Genomic DNA, 24939 nt, shown 5'->3' with positions numbered 1-24939 from the left:
GCGGGAAAGCCTGGCACCTCTCTCTCTGCCCCTCCAGGACTCTTGTCTCAATCACCCCCTCCCCATCACCCACCCTCCTGCCAGACCAGTCTTTGGTCCGTCTCCTGGAGTTCAGTCTGGTAGAGAACTGGAGAACCAAGCCGACCTTGTGACCGTCAGGCCAGGCCGCTCAAGAGCAAGGATCAGCGTCCAGACCCCTAGAAGTTCCTTGCTGCTGCCCTCCTGGGCCCCTCGGCGTGCCTCGGCCTCCCCGAGTCACCAGCTATAAAAATAGGGTTAGGGTCTCTGTTGGTGTCCTTTCTTCTGGTCTCTGCCATCGGACAAAGGAAAACGGCGAGCGCAGTTTTCTATCTGACTTCCCACCTCCTCATGCCTGGCGTCGCTCCGCGTTCTCCGCGGCCACCAGGGGGCGCGCGAGGCCCAGCCTGGGTGCTGGCGGCGCCGAGGGCCCGCCCCGCCCCGCCTCCCGGCGCCCCGCCCCGTCCGGCTGCAGCCCCGCCCCCGCCCCTCAGCGCCCCGCCCCGTCCGGCTGCAGCCCCGCCCCCGCCCCTCAGCGCCCCGCCCCGTCCGGCTGCAGTCACGCCCCCGCCCCTCAGCGCCCCGCCCTGTCCGGCTGCGCCCTCGCTCCCGCCGCTCCCCCCTCCCCCCCACGCCCGGGACCCACCCCCCGCCCCCCCCCGGCGCCCCTGCGTCGTCTGTTCCCCGGGTCCCGCCATGGGCCCCGCCGCTCGCCCCGCGCTGAGGTCGCGGCCGCCGCCGCCGCCTCCTCCTCCGCCGCCGCCGCCGCCGTCGCCACTGCTGCTGCTGCTGCCCCTACTGCCGCTCTGGCTGGGCCTGGCGGGGCCGGGGGCTGCGGCGGACGGCGGCGAGCCCGCGGCCGGGGCGGGGCGGGGCGGGGCCCGCGCCGTGCGGGTGGACGTGAGGCTGCCGCGGCAGGACGCGCTGGTGCTACAGGGGGTGAGGATCGGCCCCGAGGCCGACCCGGCGCCCCCGCTGGGCGGCCGCTTGCTGCTGGTGAGCGCCGCTGAGCCGCCGTAGACCCTGCACCCACATCCGGTCTTCATCCTGGACCAAGCCCTGGCAGCCCAGCGCCCCTTCCCCCAGGCTGCCTAGGCTCCCAGCCCTCCGGTTTCCAGAACCTGAGATCGGGTGCTTTCTCCTGCAAACTCGTTCCCGAACCCTGGCCTTACATCCGCTCTGCGTCCGATCCCCTTTCTCCCTGCCCTCCCTCTACCCACGGCCCCTCGCCCCACAGATGGACATCGTGGATGCTGAGCAGGACGCGCCCGTAGAAGGCTGGATTGCGGTGGCATACGTAGGCAAAGAGCAAGAGGCCCAGATTCACCAGGAGAGTCAGGGCGCCGGCCCACAGGCCTATCCCAAGGCTCTGGTTCAGCAGGTGCGGGGTGGGCAGGGGAAGTGGCGGGGGTGGTGGTATGTGGAAGAGGGGCTGGAGGAAGGGTTTTCAAGGCGATTGCTAGGGCCAGACGACCCGATGGGCCTCTAAGGACCTTCCAGAGAAGCCCTGGGCCTGCGTGGGACAAGGGACCCCCAGGCGTAGACTAGGGTCAGGGTGTTTGGCAGCAGGGAGGTGGCAGGAGACCAGAGAGAGTCCAGAAGCTTGACCAGGCTCTGAGAGTATCCAATGGGAAGTTCTTGCGGGGGAGCCGATGGGCAGGCTTACTCTGCTTGGACCAGGGAAGGCACAGTGCTGTTTGGGTCCCACAGGGCGTCTGGAGGTAGGGGTGGGAGGAATAAGGGTTTCTGTCCTTGACCTCGAGTTGCTTACTGCTAGTCTGTCCAGGGGACGTGCTCACCAGGAGTCGAGAGCAACTGTGGCTGCCGGTGGTGGGGCGGGCGTGTGGGCAGGCTGTGTGCTGACCTCTGGCTCTGCCCTGCAGATGCGGAGGGCGCTCTTCCTGGGAGCCTCAGCCCTGCTGCTCCTCGTCCTAAACCACAATGTGGTCCGAGAGGTAAATCGAGTCAGGCTGGGGGGGGGCGGCGGGGTTGGGGGGACGGTGACCCGGGCCGCCTGACCTCCCTGTCCCCCCTCCAGCTGGACATTTCGCAGCTTCTGCTCAGGCCAGTGATCGTCCTGCATTATTCCTCCAACGTCACCAAGCTGCTGGAGGCGCTGCTGCAGTGAGTTGGGGCGTGGGCTCCAAAGAACGGGGCTTGGGCGCTAGGCTCCCTGGCTTTGCCGTGAGCTCAGGGGTCTTGGGACCGGGCCCTTCCCTGTTCATCTGAGCCTGTAGTCTCTTGGCCTGAGAAATGGGTGAAGAGACTGGAGGGAGGTGCCAGGGCGTGGAGCGAGGAAGCTGCTTTCTCCGCAGAGGGGATTGGTTTCTACATGGAGGAAGCCAGCTCCTGATGGGATCCTCCCTGTGCTTGTGGGCCTCCTTGGCCGCCTGTTATGAGACCTGGAGAAACCAGTGGCTGTGACAGGCCTGGGGGCCAAAGCAGAAGGGCTATGATGGGGTGATACTCAGGGGATCCTCTTCCCAGAAGGCTGGGGCGGGTGGGCCTGAGCCTCTCCTCCCAAGAGCCCTTCCGTCTGGCGCCTCTGGCTTCCCCTCCCAGGAGGACCCAGGCCACGGCTGAGATCACCAGCGGAGAGTCCCTGTCGGCCAACATCGAGTGGAAGCTGACTCTGTGGACCACCTGTGGCCTCTCTAAGGATGGCTACGGAGGATGGCAGGACTTGGTGTGCTTGGGAGGCAGTCGGGCCCAGGAGCAGGTGGGTACTTGGGGGCCAGGTACACACATGCCTTGTCTCAAGTCCTGTGGCCTCCTCCTCCCCGGGTAGGGAGACCACCTCTTGCACCTCCCAGGGCTGCTCTGAGGGTTCAGGGGCCGGGTGGGTGCTTTGTGTGGGTGCCTGACCTGGGGTCACGCACAGTCAGCGTTGGCTGCTGCTGTTGTCACGTCCACTTGCCTCTTGGAAGCCTTGACTCCCCTTCAGACTCCTTACCTGGGTTTCACAGTTTCTCCTGTGAAAGCCAGGAAGGACAGAGGCTTCAGAAAAGGAAGCCAGGAGCCGCCAGGGTCATGATGCCCGTGGACCTCACCTGCCTGGCCCTCAGGGTGGATTTGCGGGGGATGAAGCGGGATGGGGTGGCCCCAGGGGCCCTGACGCCCGGCTCCCCCCCAGAAGCCACTGCAGCAGCTGTGGAATGCCATCCTGCTGGTGGCCATGCTCCTGTGCACGGGCCTCGTGGTGCAGGCCCAGCGGCAGGCATCCCGGCAGAGCCGGCGGGAGCCTGGAGGCCAGGTGGGAGCCAGCCCTTGGGGGGGGCCCATGGGAGGGGGGCCCGTGTCCCCAGTGCTGGGAACTGTGCTGCCTTTCCCCGCCCCCCCAAGGTGGAGCTACTCAAGCACCGGGTGGTGCAGAGGCTGGCATCCCTCAAGACCCGGAGGTGCCGGCTGGGCCGGGCGGCGCAGAGCCCCCCGGAGCCTGGGGCTGAGACCTGCGCTGTGTGTCTGGACTATTTCTGCAACAAGCAGGTTAGTGCCCTGGGCAGAGGGCAGCCGGGGCTATGATGCCTGCCCTGCTCCCGACACACCTGGGAAGAGCCCCCACCGGCCTTCTTCCCGCCCCACCAGAGATCTGAGAAGCAGAACAAGTTGTGGGGGGGGGGGGGGTGGTGTGGCGGGCCACAGGGGTTTCGGTTCCCAGCTCAGGTGAGGGCACGGGGCCTGGCACCCCCACCGGAGGCCTTCCCTGTGGCCTGAGCCCACGCCCCCCCCGACCCCCGCAGTGGCTCCGGGTGCTGCCCTGTAAGCATGAGTTCCACCGAGACTGTGTGGACCCCTGGCTGATGCTCCAGCAGACCTGCCCGCTGTGCAAATTCAACGTCCTGGGTGAGCACCGAGGGTGGGGGCTCTTGGCCGGCTCCACCTGGTTCCCACCTGACGCCTCGCTCCCTGTCGTTTCTCCTTCTGTCCTGCAGGGAACCGCTACTCCGATGATTAGCTGCCCCGGCGGGGTCTCTGCTCGGGGGGAAGGGACCCCGCCTGCCTGCGCCCTGGGCACCTGGAACAGGACAACAGTGGGGGGCAGGACAGAAAGCCCTGGGGTGGGGGGAGGGATGGGGCCTCCCCTGCTCAGGGGCAAGGCATCCCTCACTCACATCCACACCAGGAGGGAAGGACCACCGTCCCCAGCCTGAGGATGCACGGCCCAGACCTGGCAGGAAGAGAGGCGACTTTGGGGGCCTTGTCTGCCATCCTGGGGTGTCTCTGTCTGCCTCCTCCCAGGCAGCTCCCAGGACCCCCGCCAGGCGTTTGGGGAAGAGGGTGTGGGCAGTGCCCCTGTTCCCAGAGCTCTGGGAGCTCCCTGGCCTGGCTGGCAGGGCATCCTCGAGGGCTGAGGCTCTAGTGGCTAGGTTCTGTGCGTATTTATTGGGGGTTGGGTTGGGGGAGGCGCCATCTGGCCTTGGAGGCACCCTAGCCTGACCATCTTGTGGACACACCTTGGTCAAGGCTATGATGTTGAACCTAGAGGCCCCCGCTGTCTGCTGGCATTGGGCCTTTGGGCACTGGGGGCCGTGGGTCCCATGGCCTGTCCGGCTGGGCTCGCATCTGGGGCCTGGCTGGGACCAGAGGCCTTAGAAACCATCTAGCCCTGTGCTTTTCTGTGGGGCTACAGGTTGCTGACCAGGATACTTGAAGCCACAGGGTAAATGTGGTACATTTTCCAGGATCATCCGTTTTTATTAAAAAAATAATTGGGGGTCAAAGAGGTTTAATATTAAAATAAACATGGATATATTTTAATATAAGATGTAAAACTTGTGGATGTTTTAAGATAAACAAGTCACCTTGGGGGTCTACTGCCTGTGGGAGGTGGAGGACTCTAAAATGCCTCCGAAGGGGACTTCCCTGGTGACCCAGTGGTTAAAAACTGCCTGCCAGTGCAGGGGACACAGGTTCAATCCCTGGTCTGGGAAGATTCCACATGCCCCGGGGTGACTAGGGTGGCGTGCCCTAGAGACCATGCTCTGCAACAAGAGAAGCCACCACAGTGAGAAGCCCTTGCGTTGCAACTGGAGAGTCGCCCCTGCTCGCCACAACTAGAGAAAGCCCACACGCAGCAAGGAGGACACAGTGCGGCCAAAAAATAAAACAGCCCCTAGGATGCCCCCGGCCCCCATGAACACACCGTGTGTGATCCTGGAACTGGGACTCTGATGGGGTCTACTCCCGTGATTAGGTTGCGTTGTGTGGCACGGCTGACCTTAACATGTGGGAAGGTGTCCAGGGAGGCCTGACCTAACCAGGTGAGCCCATTAAAAGCAGAGCGTTTCCTCCAGCTGGTGGAGGAAGAGGAAGTCAGGAATTTGAAACGTAGAGGGGATCGGAGCCTGAGATATTCTCTGTTGCTGACTTGAAGATGGAGGAGCCACGTAGTGAGAAGTTGGACGGCCTCTCGGAGCCAAGAGCAGCCCTGGTGGCGGCCAGCGAGGAAATGGACCTCTGTTCGGCAGCTGCAGGAGCTGGAATGTGGCCAGCAGTCAGAAGGAGCCTGGAATCTGCCCCAGTCCCTTGCAAAAGGAATGCAGCCTGGCAGATGCTTTCATTTCGGCCTGATTCTCAGGCCCTGATCAGAGAACCCAGCCATGCAGGGCCTGGACATCTGACCTACGGACCTGTGAACTGCTGAATGGGTGCGGTGCAGAGCAGAGCCGGGCTGACAGGTTCGCCCCTGGCTCTCAGGCCCCTGCCTCAGGGAGCCACCCTGTGAAGGGCCTAGTTCAACGAGCCCCCCCGGCTCCACAGAAGCAGGACTTGGGTTCACCCCAACCACACATGCCCTCTCTTGACCTTTCCCTGTAAACTGAGGTGCTCTATCTGTTGGCATCCTGACCAGGGAAAACTCCCAGAAAGCCAAGAGCACCCCTCCACATCCCCAGAAGTCCTCAGCAAGGTCTTAGCGCCTGTCCTTCACAGGTGAGGGGGCTCAGGACAGGCCAGAGGCTTCATGAGGAAAACCGGACTACTGAGGGCTGGCAAGCCTGTAGGCCTCGGTGCTGGGGCCCCACGGGACAGGCCTGGGACAGCCAGTCTGGCGGGGGTGTCCCCTCTCTGGCTAGGTAAAGCCTTGCCCTGCCTCCAGTGGCTTCGTGGGGAATCAACCTCCTGGATTTAGAGAAAGCCTTTGTCACTCGTGTGTCCTGAAGGTGAGGCATTCCTCAGTGAAAGGAAGGCTGACTCTGGGGTTCTTAGTGTCCCCACCCCCGGGTGCACAGCTGGGTGGCCCCTGCCTGCCTCTGATCCCTTCCTTGCCTCAGGGTCCTCACCGGGCCATCCCCCTTCGCCTGCACACCCCTGACTCTGACCCTGCTCTTCGTTGGCGGGGGTCAGTGTGTCTACATTATCCCTTAGCCTTTGCTCTGGCGGCAGTGGAGGAATCAAAAGACTGCCTTTCAGGTAGTCCAGGTGCTAGAAGCTTCCTTCTGCCCTCAGCGTGTCCTTGTCCCCTGTTGCCCGTCAGGAGGGAGGTGGAAGGTTCCTGTCCACGGAGGGCATGCGGTGTGCCAAGCCTCTGCCAGCCAGTGACCCACAGGGCTGGGGACTCAGGAACGGAGAGGAAGGCAGTAAGGCCAAGGTTGAAATGGGCAGATGGCCTGGGCTTTATTACACCTGGTGGGTTGCCAGCTGCCTGCCCTGCAGCGTACCCCCCAACTGGCAGGTTACGTGGGCCGCTCCTGGGGCTGGTGTACAGGGCTAGCCCGGCCACTGTTTGGTGACAGTCTCCTCCTCAGTCTGGCCAAGGCGCGGATGGGGCTGTGGGCGCAGTTGGTCAGGTAGGTAGCGTCCTGTGGGGAGGACTCGCCGGGCCGTCTGTGGGGCTGCAGGGGAGGGGATGCCCGGGGCTGGCCCGGCAGGGTCCTGCCTGCACTGGCTGGCCTGCTGCCCGGCAGGTGCCGCCTGCCCGGGGCCCTGAGGGAAGACCAGACGGCAAGATCCCCCGTGAGTGAGCGGGCACCGCCCCCGCCTGCCACCTGCCACGCGCCCGGCCTCTGACCAAGCCTCACTCACCCCGGGGACGTCCTTGCGGTCTGCACTGGGGGCTCTGCTCCCTGGATTCCCTTGCTGCGAGGGGCCCAGAGCTGGTCCTCCGGGATCAGCTGCAAAGAAAAATGAGCTCAGCAAGACCCAGGCCCACTCTGCACCCACCAGAGAGGGTGCCACGGAGGGTGGGGCGGGGCTTGCACCTGTGACCCACCCCTTCCTCTGAGGGGCAGGTTTGGGAGCCTCCCGGGGCCTGTCAGCTCTTAAGCGTGGGAAGGTTTGCTTTTGGACGAGGCTCCTGGTGCACTTGAAATAAAGGCTCAAAGGGCTGGAGGGGGCTTGGGGGGGGGGGACACATAGAGACGCTCGTGCCTGGCTGAATCGTGGGAGGCTTCACAGCAGGCACAGCTAAAGCCACCTGCCGGGAGGGCCCCAGGTGCTGGGAGCAGGGCTGGCGGCGGATTTCCCGGGGAAGCCCAAGACCTTCCGAGTCCCCAGGGGCCGGCCCCTCTCGGGCGGGGGAGCCATGCTGCCCACCTTGAGGCCCCCCTGCTGGGCCACCTCCCGGATCTTGGACAGCATGGACTGCAGCCGCCCGTTCTCCTCCTGCAGGACCCGGATGCGGATGTCGTTGGCCTGCACCTGCCTCTCCATGTCGTCCGTGACGTTGCCAGAGCCTGTGGGGATGCACACCTGGCACCGCACCCCAGCAGGTCGGCCTCTAGTGCCCAACGGGACAGCAGTTCCGAGGGTGGACGCATCGTGCCTTGGGCTGGTGGCCCCACAGGCACGGGGAAGTGGGCGGGGTCAGTGCTCCGGGCCTCCCGCACCTTCCTTCTCCTGAGGCCTTGCCCCTGCTCTGTAGCCCCCTGCCTGTGGGAGATGAACGCAGCCTTGCAGAATTTGAGAGCTGGGGTTGGGGTGGGGGAACTGGAGCTCACTGAAGATTTAGCAAATAGGTAAGGAAGTGAAGCTCTTCCAAGGCTACCCGTTTTTGGAGGGCCCGAGAGACAGCGACTTGCCCAAAGGCATGGCCAGCTCCTGGGTTTGAGAGCCAGGAATTCAGCGAGGATGTTCTTTCCCACTGCTGGGGGATGGGTACTCCCCACTGACTGTGAACCAGGCAAGCTGCTGCCGCTTGTTATCCGTTTCCTGGTTCGTCACCTGCCTGTGGGGTGGTCGACAGGGCATCACGAGGCCCAGCACTCAGAATTGATGACCTACGTGACCAGCTAGATTGCAGTGGATCATCCTGCCAGCTCTGCACCGGATTCACCCGGAGCTCTAGGGGCTGGAGGGGTTGGGATGAGAACCCAGGTGGCCTGGCAGCCGGTCTTCTGAGCTGAGTCCCTAGCACTCCCATGCCATGGGGTCCCAGACACTGGACAGTTGGGGTCACTGTGCCCTTGGAGCTGGCCCCGTGGTGTGGTTTGGGGAGATGCCGGGGCGGGGGACATGGAAGCTGAGCCAGGGCTGGAATGTGACAGGGCACAGGCTACAGAGGCAGCCAGCCCGGCGTCTGGACTTGGCTGTGTGACTCTGAGCGGTCACCTCACTGCTGGGCCTCCGTGTCCCTGTCCACACCAGGAGTGGACAACACAAAGCACCTGCGTGTCACGGGGCCTCTGGAGGCCACACGACTGCACCCCCCACCACCCTCGCTGCAGGCCCCAGTGTCCTGGCCAGACAAGCCCCCAGCCGCCGGCCCGCCCCAGGCCCCAGGTCCTCTGCACCAAGCCGGGGTCCCTACTTTGGATCTGGGTCTCCGCGGGCCTGTGCAGGTCCGGGAAAGCCACCAGCAGCCTTTCCCGCTCCCTCAGCTCCACGAGCTCCCGCTCCAGCTCCGAGATGGTCAGCCGCAGGTCCGTGGTCGCCTGCTCCAGGCCTTGCTTCTCCCGCTGCAGGCTCTGCAGCAGCTCCTGGGGGTGGGGCAGGCTCCGAGCTGAGAACCGGCTCGCAGCCCTGCCCCCGGGAGGAGCCGGCCCCGCCCCCCGCCCCGCCCCGCACCTGCTGGGCCCGGAGCTGGCACTGCCCCTGCTCTCTCTCGCCCTGCACGCTCTGCAGCTGCTCCTCCACGTGGGCCCGCTGGGCCTCGGCCTCGTCCAGGCTGCCCCGCAGCTCCTCGCGCTCCTGGTCCAGGCTGTCCAGCTGCTGCAGCAGGGCTCGCTGTTTGGCCTGCAGGGACTGAGCCGGGGGTGGGCGAGAGGCAGGCCGTAAGGGACACAGGAGGCGACCGTCCCCAAGCCCACCCCCTTGTGCTGCATCCCGTCTGTGCACCTGGGTGCAGTGCGAGGCGTGGAGGGCCGAAGGGAGCCCGACGGACCGCAACCCCAGGCAAGGCAGGCCCCCAGGCTTGCAGACCCCGCCCCCTGGAAAGCAGTTGGCCGACTCCCATCAGCCTGGCTCCGCCCACTTCTTTCGGGTCATGATCTCCACTCAGGAATTCTGAGGTCTCCAGCATGTCGCCCCTCGGTGGAGTTTTGTCTCCCCAGACCCTTTGTTGTGGGAGCCCAGGCGCGGAGGAGGCCCCAGCCTCACCCCCTGGTGGCGGACCATGCTGTCCACGCGGGCCTTCTCCTTGTCCAGCTCCGTGCTGGCCCAGCGGATCTGCTGGCTGGCCCCGTCCAGCCGCCCCGCTAGCAGCTCCACCTGCTGCTCCAGCTGCCGCACCTGCCGCTCGGCCTCCATCCGGTGCTCGGCCTCCGCCTGCAGCTGCTGGGCCTTGCTCTCTGCAGGAAGGAGCGCGTGTAGGAAGAGGCAGGGCCCGGGAGCGCTGGGGACTCCCTGCACGGCCTCTGACTCAGGATGGGACCTGGGACCTGGGCCCTGGGATCTCAGGGGGTACTGTCAGCACATCTCTGGGCCTCGGTGTTTGTCCTCAGCCACAGAGTGGGGCTCCGAGCCCTGCCCGAAGGTGGGTCCTGAAAACAGAAGGCCCTCTCTGGGTGGGAGGTGGCATCACGCAGTGGTGTGGCCGGTCAGCCCCAGCCTCCTCTCTGGTTCCCTTGGCTTTGCCCCCGAAGCCCGGGAGACAGAGATGGGGGGCTGATGGTCCGGCCACCGAGGGCAGGGCTCATGGTGCCAGGCTCCATGGCAGGACTCCTCACCCACGGCCTGCGTGGACTCGCGCTGCTGCTTCAGCTCCCCCTCCAAGGTGGCCACCTTCGTCTTGAGGTCACTTGTTTCTGTGGCAGCCGCGAGAGAGAGGCCCTTCAGAGGCTCCCCGGGGCCCGGTGGGGGCTTCATGCCTAGTGCACCCCGTGCCATGGTGGGACACTTGGGAGGCGCTCTGGGGAGGTGCTGGCAGGCCTGGCCCCTCCACCCTGCTTTCTCTTGGGCGGCTGCCACATGTCTGCACCTCTCTGGCCCTCCGTGTCCTCCAGGGGGGTTGACAGGGTGGCTCAGAAAGGGCGGCAGCTCGTCCTAGCTCCCTCAGGCTTCATGACCTCCATGGGGACTGGCCCACTGTGAGGCCCAAGGCCGTGTCTCTTGACGGCTTCTGCGGAGGCCGGAGGGGCGCCTCTGCTGGCTGAGGGTACCGGAGTTGGGTGAGCTCCCAGGAGTTCCCTTCAGTGACCCACAGGAGTGTATGAATCCCCCAGCTCCCTAGCCCCTCTGGTGGGATGACTCCTGTTCTCCAGGGGCTCCTGCGTTCCCCAGCGGGATGGGGCTTAGGCTGCTGGCAGGGTAACCGGCCTGGGGAGCGCACCCCTTTCCCTGCCTTCCATACCCTGTGTCTCCAGCCCACTCCCAGCCTAGGTTTCTTCCACACCCTTGTTGCAGGGTCGGCTCCCGGGGTAGCCCGCGCTCTGAGGGCGGCAGGGCCCGGCGCTGGGGGCCCAGCCTTGGGGGCTGACCTGCGAGCAGCTGCTGCCTCTCGCACTCCCACTGGGCCCGGCGCTGCTCGGCTTCCTCGGCCTGCCGCTGCTGCGCTGCCCGCTCCTCCTGCAGGGCCTGCTCCAGCTCGCCCACCTGCATCCTCAGCCTATCCTTCTGGCCCTCAGCCTCCTCCAGCTGGGCCCTGAGGAGCCCCACGAGCTTGCCAAGGCGTGCCAGGTCTTTGCTCTGCTCGGTCGCCCAGAGGCCCACGGTGGCGGCCGGCAGCGGCCTGTGCCCCATGCTGTCCCGCACCAGCTGCTGGAAGCGGCCCAGCGACGAGGGCAGGTTCTGGCTCTGACACAGGTTGACGACCACCTTGCCCACCTCCTGCAGGCTGCCCTGGACGCTGGTGCACGCGTCACAGGGCACCAGGGCCGTCTCTACGGTCTGGGAGTGGACGCTCCTGGTGTTCTCGGCTGTCCCGCCTGGATGCCGCAGCGAGACACTGATAGGGAGGCTGTCCCGCTCTGGGCAGGCCTGGGGCAGGCCTGGCACTGGGGAGGGTGGCTTGACGAGCTGGGCAGTCCCCAGTTCCGGGCTCCCGGACGGCTCGCCCTTGGCTGTGGGCTTGGAGGTGAGGGTTTCTCCTTGGTTTGCCCTTTTCTGTTGTCAGGGAAAGAAAGGGAGGCAGGCCTGGGTGGTGACCCCCAGGGATTTCTGTGACAGCAGCCTTGCCGAATGCTCAGACCCTCAGACGGTATCCGGCAGCAGCGTGAATGGGAGCGTGCCTTCTCCTCTCTGCTGCCTCTGTTACTAAGCCCAGGTCAATGCAGATACCTGCCTGGCACTGGGAGAGTGACATGGTAACAGACACAGCTGCTGGGCGCGGGGCCCTTGCTGGGTGGACCCATCTGCTTGCGTGTCACCGAAGCCACTCTGTTTTGGTCTCCTTCCCGTTATGGTGACAGCGGTCCTGCCCAGGTGGTTGTGAGGGTTATGGGGACCCAAGACAAATGGGGCTCATTGTAAACCCCATCGGGGCTTCCCTGGGGACTCAGATGGTAAAGAATCTGCCTGCAATGTGGGACACCCAGGTTCCATCCCTGGGTCTGGAAAACTCCCCTGGAGAAGGGAATGGCTACCCACTCCAGTATTCTTGCCTACAGAATTCCCATGGAGAGAGGGGCCTGGCGGGCTACAGTCTATGGGGTCACAGAGAGCCAGAAATGACCGAGTGACTAACACTTTCGTAAGCCCCATTACTCAGACATGCCCTGGGAGGCAAGGACTGTCATCACTCTCACTGCACAGATGGACAAACTGAAGTTCAGAGTGGGTAGGAGTTTTCCAAAGTCCCACAGTGTAAACTACAGAGCTGGGCGGCCCAAATGTGCCCCTCGAGGCCTGCATTGCTAACTTCCAGAGCGGAGCCAGCAGCGGGCACACGGCTCACATGGTGGACAAGGCAGCTGCTGGGGCTGATGGGCTGGCGTGAGGGTGACCGCAGTTGGGGAAGGGGAGTGGTGGACGCACCTGGAGGGCTGCCTGCTGGCTGAGCATGCCCAGCCTCAGCAGACTGTTCCAGAAGCGTCGTACTGTGAGTCCCACAGACATGCAGGGACCTGCAGCCCGGGCCGGGGGCACTATCTGCTCCAAGGTCAGGTTCTCCAGGTAGCTCGCGCAGCTCTGAAGCAACAGCAGGAGCCTGCGGGCGGAGACGGTAGGGTCGACTGGGGCAAAGCCTGGTGCCAACGCGCCCTGGCACCACATGACCAGTGGCCTCCAGCTCTGGAGACTGGCCTGGGCCTGAGGGGCTCGGAGCATCTCACAGTATGCTCTGCACAGCCCAAGAGCCACTTCCTCCAGGAAGCCCTCCCTGAAGGCTAAGCTTGGGGCCTCTTTGGGGCTACCTGGGTGGCAGCACTTCTGCCCGGCTGCTCCCCACTGGACTGGGAGACTCTGGGAGGCTGGGCTTTCCTCAACTGTGTCCTCGGTGCTCAGGAAGTGCTGGCTGAGTGGCCGCCGTACGTCACGGGGCTCAGAGCCTTTACCTCACAGAGGACAGCGCTGAAGCCCCACATGGGGGAGGCTGCACACGCCTCAGGGTAAGGGCGCGGGGCAGCGCGCCCTGTGGTCTCCTGATTCTAGGTGTGTGTGTGTGTTGCGGGGGGTGGGGGGGGGGGGCTTCTCCTGTGTGACGAGCTGCTTCTGTGACAGCAGAGGCTGGAAGGAGAGAGGTAGGTCCCTCTCCTACCCTGAGTGAGGGGCTAATTTTAAGGTAAAGGGGTGCTGGGAGAGACGCAGGCATTTGCATGGGAACCTGGCTGTTTTAAAAGAAGACGAAGGAACTGTGTTTACAAGACAGACCGGGCAGAAAAGTGACTTTTGGTTGCTGCAGATATAGGAGGGCTGTCCAAACCCCCCGGGGCCTTGGGCAGGCAGGGACTGGGGGAGGGGGTGCTGAGCGCCTCCCAGCCGTGCCCCTCTCTGGCCGAGGTGTCCTCCTCTGTGAATTGTGACAATGAATGAGCAGCCTGGGGTTGGGGTGGGGCAGACAGAGGGTGGCCTGGACAGAGCGGCCAGGTGAGGGCTGGGAAGACATGTCAGCACCAGCTTCCTAGAAGGCCATGGGTAGACTGGGCTGTGCCTGGCAGGTTAGGCTTAACCAGTCCAGAAAGGAGTGGGTGGGGCCTTCCTGGGAGAGGGTGCAGCAGCGAAGGAAGGAGGGTGTGTTCTGGGCTCACACCCCTTCAGCCCTTCATAGGGTCCCAGAAGTGCTTTCCCACCCACAGCTCCTGTAGGCCTCTGAGTGGTTACCCTGGGGCTCTTTGTCCGCAGGCAGGTCATCCCCAAGCCACTGGGGTCCCCGCCTGTCGGGCCCGTGACCTCGTTAGCATGCAAGGTTTGGAGCACGTGGAACCTGGGCTGCGGTCCCCAGGGAGTGGAGGCCGATGATCCTGCTAATATGAACAACGCTGTAGAAGCAACGGCGCTGCAGGCAGGGGAGTCCAGTGGCCTCTTCCCAGCAGGGCCAGGGTGTGGACAAGTGCACCCCATGTCTGGTCCCATGACACAGAGAAGGGACAGGATAGAGCCTGTGGTGGAGACTCTGAGCAGCAGACGTAGCATCCTCGGCATGCAGAAACCCTAAGAGGCAGCTGGAGAAGCAGGTGGCAGAGCCGCGGTGCCACGTGGACCAACGGGGTGGCCGGCAACTCCCTGAAGATGGATGGTGAGACACGGCACGACACGGCACGAGGAGCGGGTGCCGTGAGGGCCTGAGCTGACCTGGCCCTGGATGGCATGCACTCAAAGGTGATGGCTGTCACCGCTGGTGCTGGAGGGGGCTCCCGGGGCTGCTGCTGGGCTTTGAGGGGCGGGGGCCGGCATGCTGCGGTGAGCGGGTTCCGGCGAGGCCCTCACCTGTCGATGACCAGCTCCAGCAGCACAGCATGGGCCAGCTGCGTGAACTCGGGGTCGCCTGGCACGTGGTCGTAGTGCTCCAGCAGGGCCACCATGTCCAGGTCACAGGCTGCACGGTCAGGGAACTTCCAGGAGGGGAAGCGCACGGGCCCGGCGCGGGAGAACACGTCAACGATGGTGCCCTGCAGGTCGGTAAGGTCCTTGCGCAGGCTGTCCATGCAGGCCGGGCTGCCCAGCAGGTGCGCCATCCTCGTGGCTCCTGGGGTGGGGCAGAGAGGGCCCCCCATGAGCCAGAGCCGCATGGCTGCTGCTGGGGGAAGCTTCTGGAAGCCCCAGAAAACCTGCGAAATCCAACCTCGACAGCGGGGAGAAGTCTGATGCCTGGCCCCCTCAGGACCTGCTTGTGGGTGACCTCACCAGCCTCCCTCTCATCCGCCCCACCTCATGCCCATATGGCCGAGTCCATCGGTCCACAGCTCCTCTGAGGACCTGTGTGCCAGGGCCCTGCTAAATGCTGGGTGCCTAACAGCTGTGTTCCCAGGCAAGAATACTGGAGTGGGTTGCCATTTCCTCCTCCAGGGGATCTCCCCAACCCAGAGATCGAGCAAGTCTCTTGTGTCTCCTGCATCACAGATGGATTCTTTACCTCTGAGCCACCGGGGAAGCCCATTTATTTTTATTTATTTATACAGCTGTGCAGGAGGATGTACCTGCTGGCCACCCCTCTCTAAGCAAAACCCTGGACAAGCTGCTGACAACTAAGCCAGAGCTGTAGCTATAGCATGACGGGGAGCGCTGGGCCACCCCTGGCCACTGTCTCCTGCTTGGGCTGCTCCTGCAGCTGCCAGCTGGGCCACGGGCCTACCCACTGGAATCAGATCCACTTCTGCTATGGAGATCTGGGCCAAGCCTATCTGACCACATTACACTGGCCGGCTGCCCCCCGGGACTCTCTCTGGCCCTGGGGAGAAAGGCCGCCCCTGGGTACACCCCTCCCCTTGTCCTCTCTCCACTCCCCTGTCCCCTCCACTCCGCACACCATTGGCTACAAGCGGCCGTTCCCGTGCGGGCACTCATTTCTGAACCTGTGCCCATCTGTTTCCTCTGAGTCACACCTCCCCCACTGCAGTGTGACCTGGCCACCTGGCGGGGACCCTAGGGCCTGCCTGTACCCACAGGGACAGGGAAACCCAGAGGGCCCCAGGGTAGTTCCTGAGGGCCGGCCAGCCTCCCAGAGGACTGGCCCTGTCCTCACGTCTCTACAGGTGTCTGTCCGTGGAGCTGGACGTCTGAGTGTGCTCTCGGACCTGCCTGCAGGCTCTGGGGCTCAAGGTCAGATGCTCAGCCAGCAGCCTGGCTTCCTGTGTCCAGCCCTTCAGTCCCTGGGAGTAGATTAAGGGAGAGTGAGGGAGTGTGCACTTTGGGGGGGGCTTCCTGGGAGGAGGTTGCCGTGGAAGAAGTGGGCCGCCCCAAGCGGGAGAAGCAGCGAGGGCTGCTGGCCTTGAGCTCGGGGCACTGCTGGGTGTCACTCCCCAAATCCACCTACTTTAAACAAATGAGGGAACTGAGGCTCCGGGAAGTTAGGGGGCTAGGCCGAGGTCACTCAGGGAGCTGCCATTCTTGCGTCCAACATCTCTGCTCTGACTTCAGGCAGTGCTACTCCTAGAGCAGCACTGTCCAAAAGAAACACAATGCGAGCCACATACAGGACTGAAAATTCTATAGTCGCCACATTAAAAAAAAAGTAAAAAGAAAGAGGTAAATTAATTTTAATAACATACATTATTTAACTTAAGGTACCGAAAATATCTCTTCAATGTGAAATCAGTATAAAGATATTGTCTCAAAAAATCCAATGCCTATGTGACATGCACAGCATATCCCAATTTAGACCAGCTACCATTTTCAAATACAGCACCACATGGGCTGGTGGCTACTGTACTGGACAGAGTGGCCTAGGTGGCCAGATCCAGTGTTTAGTAAGTGGGAAAAAATGGGGACTGAGTACCTACTATGTGCTGGGCACTGTCTTTAAAGAATAGGGACAGAGCAGGGCACACAGCCCAGTCCACCAGCAAGCTCCACCTATGGCTGAGGGTCTCTGCAGGGAGTAAGTCATGGGTGTGACAGTACAGCAGTTCCACCCACAGGTGGGGTGATACAGGTGGAAATACACACAGGTCACACACACACAGGTCAACGTCCCACGTACATATGTTGCCCCAGTGATGACATCTCATGAGATATCACCCGTGAGACGTTATGTCCCCAAAGGATGAGGCAGAAACAAATGGAAAAACCGACTGAAACATTCCGGTTTCCCTTCCTGGAACTGCAAGAAGGAAATAAATAAAGCAAGCAAGAAATCCCACCGTGGGAGGAGGGGTTCTCAGGAGGTAAAGGACCTGGAACTCAGGAGCTTGCTTGTGTAGACACAAAGACATAGTAACCTGTTTGCCCTCAAATAACTACAGTGGCCCTCTGGGGCCAGATGTTAGATCATGATTCTTTTAAAAAAATATTTATTTATTTTTGACTCTCTAGTTGTGGCATATGGGCTCGGTAGCTGTGGCGGGTGGGCTTAGTTAGCCCCTTGGTATGTGGACTCTTAGTTCCCCCACCAGGGATTAAACCTGCAACCCTTGAACTGGAAGGTGGATTCTTAACCACTGGACCACCAGGGAAGGCCCCAGATTCTGATCCTGATGAGCAGCAGCAAATGCCAAAGCAGCAGAATATACAAGAGGAGAACACAACACTGAAAAAACATCCGAGGTTACCCTACATCATTTCTTCCGAACAGCGGCAATTTGCACATATAAGCCTGATTTGAGAACCGTGTGTGTGTGTGTGAAGTGAAGGAGCATTGGACACAAGCTTTCTCCATCATTCCTGGGTCTTGAGTAGAACCCTCAGCCGGAAGCTTCCAGCCCTGCACTGCTTCTGAGGTCACACAAGTGATGGCACTAGCTGAGCCACCGCTACCCTGGCGTGGGAACAGCTGGTAACCTTGCCTCTCCATAGGTCGCTCAGCCCAAGGTGGATTTTAACCCACAGAGACTGAAGGAACCTTTCCTTCGCTCCTGCTCAACATTCAAGTCCCTTCTTTGTCTTAAGCCCTGGGACCCTACCCCTCAGGTAAAGATTATGCCTACCTCCTGACCAGTGGGCTTCCCTGGTGGCTCAGACATCTGCCTGAAATGAGGGAGACCTGGGTTCGATCCCTGGGTCAGGAAGATCCCCTGGAGAAGGAAATGGCAACCCACTCCAGTACTCTTGCCTGGAAACTCCCATGGGCAGAGGAGCCTGGTATGCTACAGTCCATAGGGTTGCAAAGAGTCAGACACAATTGAGTGTTTTCACATATCCTGACCAGTGAACCCATGGAAATGCGCAGCGTCAGTCTCTGACTCAGGATTGCGAACTGCCTGGATACCCCGGGGGTTACTGAAGGAATTCAGTGAAGACAAAGCAAATAACTGCACTAGTAGAACAGTAAGAAAGGCCTGGGTTTGGATTCCCACTCCACCATGTAAATTGAGGATCCGTAAATGAGTTGCTCTGGGAAATAAATTATGGAATGCATGTAGTGTTTGGCACAGAGTCTGGCTCATGGTACATGTTCAATAAATCCTAACTATCGTTATAATTCAACATTAACAGTAACACTAACATCAACCAGCTATGGTGTGAGAAAGAGACACGGGAGGAGACTTGGGAGGGCATCTTTTCCTGTCACTCCCCCCGCCACACCCCCATTTCATCGGTGAAGAAATTGAAGTCCAGGCAAGGCTTCAGAGCCAGACACATTCTGGAGTTAGGAGGGAGGGGAGAGGGGAAAGGGAGAAGTCCCCAGGAGGAGAAGCGAAAAGAGGGGGGTCGGGGTGTGCTAGGGGCGGGGAAGTGGCCCGCAGGGACCAACCTGCAGACGTGAGGGGTGGAGCCTAAAGAAGAAACCTAGATCTGAGTTGGTCCACCCGGTTCGAGGGCGGGACTATGGACGGCGGGGGTGGAACTGGAAAAGACAGGACCGCGGGAAAAGGGACCAGTGGGAATTAGGGATTGAGACTTGGGAAGGGGTCTGGAGTACGTGGACCTGAAGCAAAGAGGGGCTTGGAAGAATAGGCAGGCGGAGATTTGGCCAAAGTGGGAGGCCAATGGGAGAGAACCCGGGACTTAGAAGGCGGGGTCGGAGGGAGAGGGGAAATGGCCTGGCAGAGTAAAGGAGGGGGGTCCGGGCATCGGGGCGGGAGATGTAAAAAGTCTCACCAGTCTCCGGCGTCGCAGCCTCAGCCCCTGTGTCTGGCGGGTTCTTGGAACTGCCCCCAGGCGCTCCTGCAGCTCCGGTGATCCAGTGCAAAACCTAGCCGGGCTCCCCGACCGCTGCCATGGCAACGGCGTCCGCTCGCGGGAAGGGCGGGAAGTGACGTCACGGAGAAGGGGCGGGTCCGGACGTGCGTCAGCCTCGCCCCCTCGGCGACAATTCGGTCGGCCGCCGCCATCTTGAGAGCTTGTCGTACTGTTGGTGCGGGGAAGGCGCTTTGACGCCGCACCGCTCACCTACACCGAGGCGGACTGGCAGCCCTGAGCGTCGCAGTCATGCCGGCCGGACCCGTGCAGGCGGTGCCCCCGCCGCCGCCCGCGGCCACCGAGCCCAAACAGGTACGGCGAGGTCTGCACCTCCACCGGCCGCTTGAGCAGGCCTGGGCCCTCCCCTCCGACGCGGGCGCTCCTAACTCGTGCAGGAAGGAGCTGCCGTTTAGGAGGATTTGGGGGGACTCCAAGTCCCAAGAGGCAGCGCGCTTCCCGCCTGCCTTCGGGTAGCGGAAGAAGCCGTGTTAGAACCGTGGTTCTCAGACTGAGGTCCGCGGACCGGCGGCACATGGGTGAATTAGAAATGCTGATTTCCCACCCCAGATCTTCTAAAATCAGAATTTGCGTTTTTAATAAGATCCCACGGTGATTCATTAACGTTTGAGAAGCCCTGTTTAGCGCATCCTCCGGTCTTGTGTGGTTTATTGGGCCTTTGCCCTGGAGTCCCTAATTACCCAGCCTGCACGGTACATCTTTGAATGTTAACTCTCAAAGTTTGTTTTGTGCTTACTGTAAGCCCAGCACCGTGCCAGGCTACGATGTTAGCCAAATGAGTGAAGCACAGTTCGTGACTTAGGGAGCTCACGGACTAGTGGGGAGACAGCTATAAGAGAATCCTTAGTAAATATATTTATCGTCTCAGTCACCGTAAATGATGCAGTTTCAGACAGCCCTTAAAAAGATTTCAATCAGCTAAGGAGGAAAGACGGGGGTCAATAATTGCAGAGTGATAAAGTACGGGTATTAGGAATGAGGCAGAAATTCTTTTTTTTTTTTTAACTTTAAACTTTTTATTTTGTATCGGAGTATAGCTGATTATCAGTGTTGTGGTAATTTCAGGTGAAAAGCAAAGGACTCAGCCATGCATATACACGTATCTATTCTTCCCCAAACCCCACTCCCATGCAGGCTACCACATAACTTTGAGTAGAGTTCCTTGTGATATACAATAAGTCCTTGTTGGTTATCCATTTGGAATATAGCGGTGTATACATGACCTTCCCAAACTCCCTAACTGTTCCTCCCCTCTGGTAACCATAAATTTGTTTTCGAAGTCTGTTAGTCTCTTTTTGTTTTGTAAGTTCATTTGTATCATTTCATTTTGGGAGGGATTGGGGGCAAGAGAAGGGGACGACAGACAGAGGATGAGATGGCTGAATGGCATCACTGACTCGATGGACTTGAGCCTGAGTGAACTCTGGGAGTTGGTGATGGACAGGGAGGCCTGGCGTGCTGCGATTCATGGGGTCGCAAAGAGTCGGACACAACTGAGCGACTGATCTGATCTGATATAAGGGATGCCATACGGTATTTCTCCTTCTTTGTCTGACTTATTTCACTCAGTATGACACTCTGTGAGTCCATCCATGTTACTGTAAATGGCATAATTTCATTCTTTTTAGTGGCTGAATAATATTCCATCATATATATGTACCACATCTTCTTCGTCCGTTCATCTGTCGATGGATGTTTGGCTTGCTTCCATGTCCTGTGCTGTGTGCTGTGCTTAGTTGCTCAGTTGTGTCTGACTTTGCAACCCCATGCACTGTAGTCCAGGCTTCTTTGTCCATGGGGATTCTCCAGGCAATACTGAAGTGGGTTGCCATGCCCTCCTCCAGGGGTCTTCCCAACCAAGGGACCGAACCCAGGTCTTTTGCACTGCAGGTGGATTCTTTACTGTCTGAGCCACCAGGGAAGCCCAGGAATACTGGAGTGGGTAGCCTGTCCTTTCTCCAGGGGATCTTCCCAACCCAGGAATCAAACTGGGGTCTCCTGCACTGCAGGCAGATTCCTTACCAGCTGAGCTCCCAGGGAAGCCCTTCCACGTCTTGGCTATTTTAAACAGTGGAGGCAGCGATTCTAATCAACATTGCTTTGATGGGCTAGAGGAGAGCTTAAGGTAGGCGAAGCCCATGGGAGTGTAAGCTAAGTAGTGTTTAGAAGGATGAATCAGTAGTTGACCAGGTAGGTGATGGGGCAGGCAAATACCATTCTTTATTCATTCAGCAAATTTATTTATTAAGCATATCCTGTCTGTTGACCACTGCAAGTGCCTCTGTAACCCTGGCATTTTCCCAGTATTTGGGGAAAAATAAGCCAGATAAAGCCACCTAAGTGCAGAGATACCGAGGTCAGAATCAGACAGTGCCTCTGGTCAAGGGTAAAGAAGGTTAAAGCATGGAGTTGGGAAAGTGGTACTTAAGAGCTGTATTACTGGGGATTTGAACTTTTCCTAGCAGGCTTTTGGGAGAAGAAGAATGGATGTAAGCTGGAAATTGACATGTTTGTTTTGCAGAAATGGAGGTAGACAGTGATGTGGAGAATTGCTCGGAGGAACGATTGGTCATATTATTTGAAAGTTGAGGACCTGGCCTACACAGTGGCCGGGGTGTGGGGCAGAGGGCAGTGACATCACAAAAGATGTGATGCTGATGGTGCAGGCTCTCCCTCTAAACCAATGCGTTGGAATCCCGGTTCTGCCACGTGGGCCTCCGCAGGGAGAGGTCTCCATTCCTCAGTTTGTCATGTGTAGAATGATAGTAGTAAGAATCCTTAACGTCACAGGGCTCTGTAAGGCTTATAGATGTAATATGCTTAAAGTGCTCAGAGAAGTATGTGGAACCTACTCTGTGCTTGAGAAATGTTCCTTACCACTGAATGTGGAGGTTGAGGAAAGGAGAAGAGACCCACGTTTCTGCCCTGGGTGACTGGAGGCACGGTTGGCCATCCACGAGGAAGGTGGTTGGAGATGAAATTGCCCGGGACCGTGGCTCTTACAGCTCTGTGGCCACGTGAGAGTGACGGGGGGCGTTGGTGTGGGCAGGATGGTGCGGCCTAGTGGTGCTGGGGAAGTGGAGGATGCGCTGTCAGTGCCTACTGAGGACTGTGTGAGTCTGAAAAGAGGACAGAATTTGGGGGACACTCACATTATAGGGCAGGGGGTGAAACGGGAGCCAGGAGGGAGACTTGGGAGGGACGGTGGGCAAGAGAGACAGGTGAGGAAAGGGCCCGGGAGGTGAGGCTCTTGTGATGGGGTGGTCACTGGTCACACGGCCAGATAACCATGGTAGCTGGCCGTAGGCTGTCTTTCTTGACTTTGACAAGAGCCCTTGATAGGAATGGGGATCAGGTGGGAGGTGAGGAAGTGGGGGCGACAAGCCTGAGGGCACACGGACTGTCGAGCTACCAGGGGAGGGCAGGGGGAGGGTGGTAGCAGTCAGGAACGTGAGGGCTGTGGAGAAGCTTTCTAACGTGAGAGGCTTGACCCTTTGTTAGAGGAAGAAGCTGGTGAGGAGAGAGTGTTGGAACTTACAGGGCAGTTAATGCTGAGCATTCCAATGGTTTCACAGACCTCCTGAACGTTGAATGGTGGTTTAGACTGTAGAATGGGTGTCAGGGGAAAGGGCATTCAAGGCAGGAGTGGCCAGCAAGGAGTTTCCCATTTCTTTAATCAGCAGACGGTGGTGAAATATCCTGTATTAGGCACATCCAAGGATGCGGGGATACACACACGGCCTTCTGGATTCTGGTTTCTCAGAATGTGGTCAGATCCATGTCCCATCGTCCCCCTGCCACACATCTGAATCACCTGGACGCTTGGTGAAAATGCAGACTCCAAGTGTCGCAGAGATGGTCCAGCGAGGGGAGCCAGGGAGGCTGCTCTTCTCATTGGTCCCTGGGAGAGTCCCGTGCACGCCCAGAGCAGTTGAGAGAAGTGGTTCTTCTGGAGCAGAGGTTCCGAACTTGAGGAAGTCGTGATGAATTGAACGGGAGAGAGTCTGTGTTCTCAGTAATATCCTAGAGGAGTTTAATGGTGGGCATCCGACACTAAGCCAGAGACTTCAAGGCCTTCCTTTTCCTGTTTTCACAGCCCACAGAAGAAGAAGCATCTTCAAAGGAGGACTCTACCCCATCCAAGCCCGTGGTGGGTATTATTTACCCTCCTCCGGAGGTCAGGAACATCGTTGACAAGACTGCCAGCTTCGTGGCCAGGTAACGTAGCTGCTCCTGCTCACGTGGGTCACAGGTGGGTTTTAGCACAGAACTGAATTCTCACGAGGGTAACACCTGGGGTTTTAGAGTGGCATTGTCGGCTTAGGCCTGTCAGCTCATCGGAGAGCACAGTATGGTGTGAGGTTGGCTGTGGGCAGGACTGGCATCTCTAACACAGTCTGGCGGTGGCAGAGGACAGGCCCACCCAGCTCCAGCGTCACCGAGAACCTGTGCTTCCTAACCAGGCCTGAAGAAGTGCCTGGAAGACTGTTTTGTCAGAGATGTGTGTCTGTTCTGAGCTGCTGGCCTGAGGAAGACAGAACAGGGAGTGGACAGTCTCATGGAGCAAGGACTGCATTCCTGACCCAGCTGCAGAATGGAATAGCATGCCCCCTGCAGAGTTACTGTGAGGCCGGAGAGAGGGGACCGGGTGCAGTTTGGGTGCATCGTGTAGCTGTCGGCCCAGATGGCATGGAGGTCAGCTGGATTTCCTCTTGTCCCTCTGCCCATTATACTTGAGCACACCCACGCTTCCTCAGATGGAGTCTCCTTGATGGCCACTTGACTCCAAAGGTCAGCCGTCCCTGGTGTAGGGCATTTCGAGTATTCCTTTGGCAGCCAGCAGGCCACGTCCAGCCTTCAGATCTTTTGTTCGTTCTCAATGATTTCTCTAACTTTTGAATTGGTTGTCACTGTTTAGAAATGAGATTGCACCATAAGTCTGGATTTCTGGCTGCTGCTGAATTGGACGGTTGCTTGCATGGAAACGGTAGCCAGCCTTGAGCAGAGCGCTGCCCACAGTCAGGCCCGCGCTCTCCAGGGAACCACACCTTGACCTCGGGACAGTGTCCCTGCCTAGGAGTGGGCTAGCTTTGGTTTAAGGCAAAAACATCATTGAGTAGATGGGTCCTTCCTTTCTCAGCCTCCTTATGAAATGAAACATAGAAAGAGGCTCCTCTGGTGTCTTTCACTGTGTCAGGCTCCATGTAAATTAACCTTTCACATTTCCAAGGCTTTGATTAACCTGGATACTGGGTTGAAACGGCTCTGTGCCTGATTAAACATTATGGGGCCATGTCTGACCTAGGGCAGCAGGTATTGCGTGCATAACTTTAATATTTCATAGCAACACTCATTCTTCCCCTTTTCCCCGGGTATTCTGAAGACAGCAAACAGGAAGAAGATGTTAGAGGACGAGTCACCAGTCTCACAGCCAGAATAGTTTCTACCAGCTGTTTTTGCTTTCTCCTGTTTCCTCCTGGGTCTTGGCACCCTTTTTTAGGTCCTTGTACTGGTGGAGGCGCTTTCACACCCTGCTTTCTCCCATCCACCTGTGCTGAGCGTTCTCCTGGGTCGCCTCTGGTCTGCCGCCTGCTCCTCTCCAGAGAAGACGCACTGTGTGCGGCGTTGGCCTTCCTTGACCTGGCCCACTCCTCTGTGTCTTCCTTGGAGGTTGTTCGAGCATTTCAGTTTGGCACATAAAGCTGGGAGGAAGTCTCTGAGCATTTTCATTCCCTTTCTCAATGTTTTCCTAGAAGAAAACTCTGTGTGGCACATTGCTGGCCAAAAGAGCATTTTTAAAGATTTCTTAAACATTTTGCCAAACGGCTTTCCAGTCATTTTGTGCCAACCACAGAAATAAGAATTCTTTCCAAGTTCCCTTAATAATAAATCTGTACGTCCGCATCTCTTGGTCTTGACTTTGACTCCTGTCTGACTCTTGGCGACCCCCTGGACTGTAGACCACCAGGCTCCTCTGTCCACGGGATTTTCCAGGCAAGAATACTGGAGCAGGTTGCCATGCCCTACTCCAGGGGAGCTTCCCGACAGGGGTTGAGCCCGTGGCTCCTGCCCTGCCTTCTACGTTGCAGATGGATTCTTTACCGCTGTGCCATGTGGGAAGCCCCGATTGCTTCGGAGGCGTTTCTGAAGTCTGTGGACTTGCTCTCGTTAGTGTTGCTGTGAAGGGACAGGTCAGCTTCTCAGGCTGGGTTCAAGCAAACGTGCAGGACCCTCTGCTTTACTTGTGTGGGGTTCACGTGTATTGAGTGAGTAAAATTCACCAGGCCAGTGTGGTTTTCCAAAAGGAGTTTTTTT

General features: G+C 59.5%; 3 protein-coding genes across 7 annotated transcripts in view; 2 read left to right on the top strand and 1 right to left on the bottom strand.

Moving 5' to 3' along the window:
- The first annotated feature begins 698 nt into the window (after positions 1–698).
- RNF215 (ring finger protein 215) lies at positions 699–5192 on the top strand. Of its 3 annotated transcripts, none has more exons than XM_055549570.1 (9): positions 699–957; positions 1256–1399; positions 1902–1973; positions 2057–2142; positions 2581–2737; positions 3152–3271; positions 3361–3504; positions 3759–3861; positions 3951–5191. In XM_055549570.1, the coding sequence occupies exons 1-9, from the start codon at positions 715–717 to the stop codon at positions 3971–3973; spliced, it is 1092 nt and encodes a 363-aa protein (XP_055405545.1). In that variant the 5' UTR covers positions 699–714; the 3' UTR covers positions 3974–5191. The 3 variants fall into 3 exon arrangements, with proteins under 3 accessions (XP_055405545.1, XP_055405544.1, XP_055405546.1); XM_055549569.1 differs by having other exon boundaries at positions 699–1014; positions 3951–5188; XM_055549571.1 differs by lacking the exon at positions 3152–3271 and having other exon boundaries at positions 699–1014; positions 3951–5192.
- A 1138-nt stretch (positions 5193–6330) lies between these two features.
- Positions 6331–18760, bottom strand: CCDC157 (coiled-coil domain containing 157). Its single transcript, XM_055549568.1, has 11 exons — positions 18526–18760; positions 14257–14515; positions 12367–12538; positions 10872–11496; positions 10122–10199; positions 9553–9743; positions 9022–9198; positions 8765–8933; positions 7552–7691; positions 7042–7130; positions 6331–6942 (listed from the first exon to the last, which is right to left on the bottom strand). Exons 2-11 carry the CDS (start codon positions 14502–14504, stop codon positions 6693–6695), a joined length of 2139 nt encoding a protein of 712 aa, XP_055405543.1. The 5' UTR covers positions 14505–14515; positions 18526–18760; the 3' UTR covers positions 6331–6692.
- SF3A1 (splicing factor 3a subunit 1) overlaps positions 18745–24939 on the top strand; it is a 19059-nt gene continuing 12864 nt past the window's right edge. For all 3 annotated transcript variants that reach the window (XM_055549567.1, XM_055549565.1, XM_055549564.1), the window contains exons 1-2: positions 18745–18918; positions 22721–22842. In XM_055549567.1, the coding sequence (XP_055405542.1) occupies positions 18856–18918; positions 22721–22842 (185 nt within the window). In that variant the 5' untranslated portion in view covers positions 18745–18855. The remainder of the gene's footprint in view (positions 18919–22720; positions 22843–24939) is intronic.

Source organism: Bubalus kerabau, chromosome 16 (genome assembly GCF_029407905.1).
Source record: "Bubalus kerabau isolate K-KA32 ecotype Philippines breed swamp buffalo chromosome 16, PCC_UOA_SB_1v2, whole genome shotgun sequence".
Classification (NCBI taxonomy): Eukaryota; Metazoa; Chordata; class Mammalia; order Artiodactyla; family Bovidae; genus Bubalus; species Bubalus kerabau.
The sequence above is the reverse complement of the archived record's forward strand: the minus strand, read 5'-3'. Positions and strand labels throughout refer to the sequence as shown.

Coding starts and splice junctions, on each gene's coding strand:
- RNF215 (XM_055549569.1), top strand. CDS start 715: ATGGGCCCCGCCGCTCGCCCCGCGCTGAGGTCGCGGCCGCCGCCGCCG. Junction 1,015..1,255: donor TGGGCGGCCGCTTGCTGCTG/GTGAGCGCCGCT, acceptor CTCGCCCCACAG/ATGGACATCGTGGATGCTGA. Junction 1,974..2,056: donor ACCACAATGTGGTCCGAGAG/GTAAATCGAGTC, acceptor TCCCCCCTCCAG/CTGGACATTTCGCAGCTTCT.
- CCDC157 (XM_055549568.1), bottom strand. CDS start 14,504: ATGGCGCACCTGCTGGGCAGCCCGGCCTGCATGGACAGCCTGCGCAAG. Junction 8,934..9,021: donor GCCAGCTCCGGGCCCAGCAG/GTGCGGGGCGGG, acceptor CCCCACCCCCAG/GAGCTGCTGCAGAGCCTGCA. Junction 6,943..7,041: donor ACCGCAAGGACGTCCCCGGG/GTGAGTGAGGCT, acceptor GTCTTCCCTCAG/GGCCCCGGGCAGGCGGCACC.